This window comes from Festucalex cinctus, chromosome 4 (genome assembly GCF_051991245.1).
Source record: "Festucalex cinctus isolate MCC-2025b chromosome 4, RoL_Fcin_1.0, whole genome shotgun sequence".
NCBI lineage: Eukaryota > Metazoa > Chordata > Actinopteri > Syngnathiformes > Syngnathidae > Festucalex > Festucalex cinctus.
This window is the reverse complement of record NC_135414.1, coordinates 12,562,683-12,568,682: the sequence shown is the minus strand read 5'-3', so window position 1 is coordinate 12,568,682 and position 6,000 is coordinate 12,562,683. Positions and strand designations below refer to the sequence as shown.

The 6,000-nt window shown below is 34.0% G+C and overlaps 1 protein-coding gene across 3 annotated transcripts in view; it reads left to right on the top strand.

Moving 5' to 3' along the window:
• Nucleotides 1–324: 324 nt before the first annotated feature.
• trip4 (thyroid hormone receptor interactor 4) overlaps nucleotides 325–6,000 on the top strand; it is an 83,446-nt gene continuing 77,770 nt past the window's right edge. For 2 of the 3 annotated variants that reach the window (XR_013283186.1, XM_077518972.1), the window contains exons 1-8: nucleotides 325–850; nucleotides 1,704–1,885; nucleotides 2,350–2,480; nucleotides 2,576–2,794; nucleotides 2,886–2,964; nucleotides 3,355–3,460; nucleotides 3,550–3,765; nucleotides 3,863–3,989. Coding sequence is in view for 2 of the 3 variants with exons in the window: in XM_077518972.1 (XP_077375098.1) it covers nucleotides 771–850; nucleotides 1,704–1,885; nucleotides 2,350–2,480; nucleotides 2,576–2,794; nucleotides 2,886–2,964; nucleotides 3,355–3,460; nucleotides 3,550–3,765; nucleotides 3,863–3,989 (1,140 nt within the window). In the remaining variant the exon portion in view is untranslated. The remainder of the gene's footprint in view (nucleotides 851–1,703; nucleotides 1,886–2,349; nucleotides 2,481–2,575; nucleotides 2,795–2,885; nucleotides 2,965–3,354; nucleotides 3,461–3,549; nucleotides 3,766–3,862; nucleotides 3,990–6,000) is intronic. The other variant, XM_077518970.1, reaches the window with a different exon arrangement.

The following is a 6,000-nucleotide window of genomic DNA, read 5'->3' as shown; positions in this document are numbered from 1 at the left end:
CAAAAACTTTGGGCTTTGCTTTCTAACTACATAGCCTATGTGTGAAATTATAAATATAGATAAGTATTTGTTGTGCGCCTACTGTTTATTTTAATGGTGTCTCCCGTGTGCAAATCATAACGGTTTATAGGGTTCACTAACTGAGATTGACAACCACAATGTCAATTGAAAATGATCATTTAAAAATTGAAATATTGCTTACTGCAGACTTTTAATTGGGGAATTGCATAATTAATCTGTTTTCTAACTGTGTGAAATATCATTCTTCACATAAATGAATTCATGAATTATTAATAGCCTACTAAAAGTATTAAAGGTACTATCAAGCAAATTTATTTCAGTAGTGTCTATCAAATTGGTAGCCCTTGCAACTAATTAGTAGAAGTGGCTCTCACTTTCAAAAACTTTTGTGATGACGGTTGAAATCAAGTCTTCTTGTGCTGTTGTTAGTGTAGATTGGAAAACAGACAAATGTCACTGTAGTGCTGTGCTGCCATCTTTTGGATCCAACAAATAAATTGTAATTCCGGGCGTTGTGTCCCTTCTCAGAATTTTAAGACTTTTACCTGTATGCTTAACTCACGTATTTTTGGGGGGGCGTTATGTGGAACCTTATTTGACTCAGTCGTGCATTTTTCCCTTCAGGAAGGCATTCAGTGAAGCACCGTACTTGTTGTGTGCCGGTCTGTAATTCGACCGGTTGGAAACAAATCTATGCTCCGAGTTTATTTGACACGCTATCTTTGAACTGTGAGAGTTGGCGTGGAAAAATGGCAGACGATTTGTTGCAGTGGTGTTTGGAGCAGTTACAGCACAAATTTGGTCTGGAGGCCTCTGAAGATATCGTCAAGTAAGTATAAGCAAGTTTTAAGATGACACGGACTGTTTGTCAAGCTGACTTGGCAGAGTAAAGTGATTAAATAAAACCGATGTGACGGTGGTTGTTTCGACAAAATAATATGTATTGATTGGTACCTATTCTGTTAACGTTGCTGTTACGAAAGCTGTCACTATTTTGTTAGCAAGCAAGCTTAATTACGAGCTAGCGTAATTTCTTCCACTGTAGCGTACATGTACATTTCTACTTTTTCATTGAGTTGAACGCACTGTAATAATCGTTAATTTTGTTTATTAGAGATAGAAGCACTATGCCTACGTCGTTTACATAAAATTGATTCTCACATCATTGATTTATGCATTTGTTTATTTATTTGTTATTTACATTTGAGGATTAATTGAGGAAATTACAAATGAATTTGTCTTGATCATTGTATTTTCTGTTTCTATTTTATTGTAGGCTATATGTTACAGGTTCAATTAAATGTTTATAGGAATTGTTTATTTAAAAAAAAGTTATATAAGTGAACAGGAAAAATAGGTTTAATTTTATGTTAATTCATCCCTCATTTATAGAAAGCTGAATTTTCTCTAATAACGACAATTTATTTTTAAATGTATTTTATTTATATAAAATTTTGATAAAATGGATGAATAGAATTATCAGTTTTTCTGTTATCTACTGAAGGTTTAAAATACTATGTGTGCAGTTCTATGAAAAAGAATAGAATATTGCCACATCGTTGACACAAAAAAAATGTGATTTCCAGGCATTAAATGGAAGCTTTCTGACAAAAGGGAGGGGCAGACACATTCAAAGTATGATTGTTACTGTTAATTTGAATTTATGCCAATCTGTTGTTTAGATACATTATATCCATTGAAAAAGCTGAGGAGATTGAGGAGTATGTGGGCGACCTTCTCCAGGGCACAGATGGGAGGAAAGGACAATTCATTGAAGAGTTCCTCCGCAGATGGAAGAAGACTCAAAGACAGGCCGGGGATATGGCTGGTCTTTTCCTCCTCACAGAGTCAATATCTGCAACAGGTGGGTAGGCATTAAAGATACTTTTTCAACTTAATTATTGATGTGAATCCTTGGCTGTCATATGTGTGTGTTTGTGTTGCTAGTAGTTTGTTGCGTATGCCTTAACTGTCATATTTTTGGTTAGGTTTATGTTGCACAACTTGCACTATGGTTTTTGTGTGTTTCTTTGCTAGACTGTGATTTTTAGTTTGTGTGTACAATAGTGAGATCCTGCTCAATTCCTTCCTTTGAGTTGTAATGCTCGCCAGGGTATTGCTTGTATAAACAAAAATATTAAGAGCAATTGATTGACAGAATAATTGAAATACTGTGTTTAACTGATACACATCGTACAAAATGAAGGACTCAATGTTTTGATGTAGTTTTCTGTGTCGTAAATTATTATCAATGTAAAAAAGTCTATACTGTAATGCACCAACTGAATTGACCCAGCCCTAATTTACAGCATGGTTTTTCTTAATTAGACTCCCAAGATACTACAAAAGATTCCCAGAAGAAGTCTAAACGTAAGGGTCGGAACAAACTAGAGGTGTTGACTGTGAGTCAAATGGACCTTGAGCCTGAGCCAGTCAAAACCCCCATGGATCTAATGAGGGTCAGTACACATATGCTTAAATATTTATCATGAGCTAAATACCACACATTAGTGGCTTATATGGTATTATACAGCTTTTATTCTCTCTATCATAGGTTCAGGAGAGCAACAGTACTTCTTCAACAAAGAAGAAAAATAAGTTCACAAACCTTTATGGTAAAGAGGGCCAGGACAAGCTGACGGTTGTATTACCCGGCCGACACAGCTGTGATTGCCTTGCTCAGAAGCACAGACTCATCAACAACTGCATCAGCTGTGGTCGCATTGTATGTGAGCAAGAGGGATCCGGACCGTGTCTCTTCTGTGGTAGTCTGGTACAAGAATTTGTCTTTCGTTCTCCACTATTATTATCATCTAAAGCCAATCTTTTTACCTTTTATGTTTACCATTCCTTTGCCATTTCAGGTCTGTACCAAAGAGGAACAGGAGATTCTGCAAAGAGACTCGAACAAAAGCCAGAAACTAAGAAAGAAGCTGATGGGAGGTGAGAAGCGGTTGTCAGTGCTACCGTAAGGGTTGAACTACTGTAAAAGCCACAACTTTTTTCACCAGCCTTTTCCATCTTCAACCCCTGTGGTTTAAACTAGAGTTGCTTATTTGATTTTCCCAATCCCACGAGCAGCATGTCCTGAAGTATTTTTAGCTTACCTTCAACACACCAGAATCACACTTACTGTTAATGAATGTTTTATTGAGCTCTAGCTTGAAGTATTAGTATTGACATTTTGAAATACATTCTGACCATGCAAAGCAAAAAAAAAAAAAAAAAAGATTCCAATTTTAGCACCGGTAAATGTGTTGGGTGCAGATTATATATTATTGGGCTACATATAGTTTATTGTACATTATTCATTGATATATTTATTTGCAACAGATTGCGGTGACAGAGATTATCTGTCACATCAAGAAGCCAAGATGAAGGCTGGATTAGAGAAGGCTGTCCAGCACAAAGACAAACTGTTGGAATATGACCAAACTAGGTAACATTATTACCAACTGTATTGTTTCAATGCAACTGGGATCACAAAAATATATTATAATACTTTGTAAATTGCTATTTTATGTGCAGTGTCAAGAGAACTCAGGTACTAGATGATGAGTCTGATTACTTTGCCACTGAATCGAACCAGTGGTTGTCACCTGCTGAGCGTGACAAGCTAAGGAAAAAGGAAGAGGAGCTGCGGGAACTTCGTCATGCATCTCGTAAAGATCGAAAAATCACCTTGGACTTTGCTGGTAGACAAGTCCTTGATGAGGGAAACAACCTAGATGAGTACTATACTAGGTGAGCAAGATGCCGTGGCAGTATGGCACAATTTCAGACATGATTCTGATTATGATGCTTTAAAATTTCCCCATTGTTGAATATTTTAACCATGCAGATTAGATGAGACCCTCCAGGCAATGAACATTGATTCTGCGGAAAAATCCCCACTGTATAAAAGACAGGGTGGACGACAGAACCTCCGCGAGCTTGTCAACCCCAACATAAAGCAGAGTGCACCAGAAGTAGGTGACTTGTGTTAGAAAGTAGACATACAGTAGTCCAGACATTGGTCACACTTCTTTAACGGGACTTGTGAATTAAGATTACCTAATAGTGACATAATATAATTGATCACTTATAAAATGTAATAGAAAATGGTTGACGGTAATTATTTGCGGACAATAAACCAATCAAAACATTTTCCTGTGCATTCCATCTACCTGATGACCACTATTATTCTACACGTGTGTATGAAACAAGACCATTCTTAAACATCACTAAAGCTCTTACAGCAATATTGGTGTAAAGAATTACTAGATGTCTCCATGCGGGTTTAGCTTACTAGAGATAATTGTATATCTTGACAACTCTTCTGTTATTTCATTTCTGTCATTTGTCTCCTCTACATTTTGAAGTTTGAAGTTTGAAGTTTATTGAACATATGCACATATACACGTATAATTATATAAACACAAAGTTAAAAGTAAAAAAATAAAAATAAAATAAAATAAAAGAAACATCCAATAAATATCTATGTATATGTTCAAGGGAGTAGGAAGAAGTTGAAAACTTATCCAGTCCTACCCCTTATTCTTCATATCCTATCACTTATTTATAATAAATTACATTTTTAATAAAAGAAAATATAATGCTACTCGTATAAAAAAATAAATTAAAAATAGAAATAAAAATACACTAGTAACACACATATATACAAATTTCATTACACTCATATTTATACATCAAAGAAAATAAGTAAATGAATAAATCATTTCTACAATCTTCTTAACTTATATCTGATTTAAATAATAATATTGAATTTTACTTTTAAACATTCTTTTAAATTCAACAAGTGAATTACATCTTTTCAGTTCGGTTCCCAAGTTATTCCACAAATTAACTCCTTTAACGGAGACACACCTTTGCTTAATATTTGTTCTTGTTTTGGGTTTTTTGTATACACTTGTACCCCTTATATCATAAGGACAGTTTCTAATTTCAAACAACTTTTGAGTACTGTGGCAGAGTAGATTATTGTATACTTTATACATTATTTGTGCTATTTTAAACTCAACCAAGTCATAAAATTTCATTGTATTTAATTTAATAAATAGTGGATGTGTTGATTCTGTATATTTTGATCTATTAATAATCCTTATGGCTCTTTTTTGCAATTTAAAAACAGTGTCAGTATTTGTTTTATATGTGTTTCCCCAAATTTCCACACAATAGGTCAAATATGGTAATAATAATGTATTATATAATGTATATAGTGAATTCATGTTCAGGACCTCCTTGGTTTTATAGAGTATCCCTATGATTTTTGACATTTTCCTTTTAACATTTTCTATGTGTGGTTTCCAACATAATTTATCATCAATAACTACTCCAAGGAATTTATTTTCATACACCCTTTCTATTTCAATTAAACTCACCCTAATTTTAACTTGATGAGTGATTGGTCTAGTACCGAAAACTATGAACTTGGTTTTATTTAAATTTAATGATAATTTATTCATATCAAACCAATTTTTTATTGTACTTAATTCATACTCCACAGTAGTCAGAAGCTGCTTCAAGTTGTCTCCAGAACAGTAGAAAGTTGTATCATCCGCAAACAAGACACTCTTGAGTATTTTCGAGACACAACAGATATCATTCATATACAATATAAATAATTTAGGGCCCAGCACAGACCCCTGAGGAACTCCATGAGTAATCTTCAATTGTTTTGAATTTGTATTTTTAAACTGCACATACTGATATCTATCATCCAAATAACTTTTTATCCATTTATATGCTAAGCCTCTTATACCATATTTCACTAATTTATTCATTAATATAGAATGGTCTATGGTGTCAAATGCTTTCTTTAGATCCATAAATATCCCAACAGTAAATTTTTTATTGTCTATGTTGGTAGCTATTTCCTCTACAAGTTCCATGACTGCCATTGAGGTGGTCCGTTTTTCTCTAAAACCGTACTGATATTCACTCAAAATCTTATGTTTCTCAATAAAATTATCCAGTCTA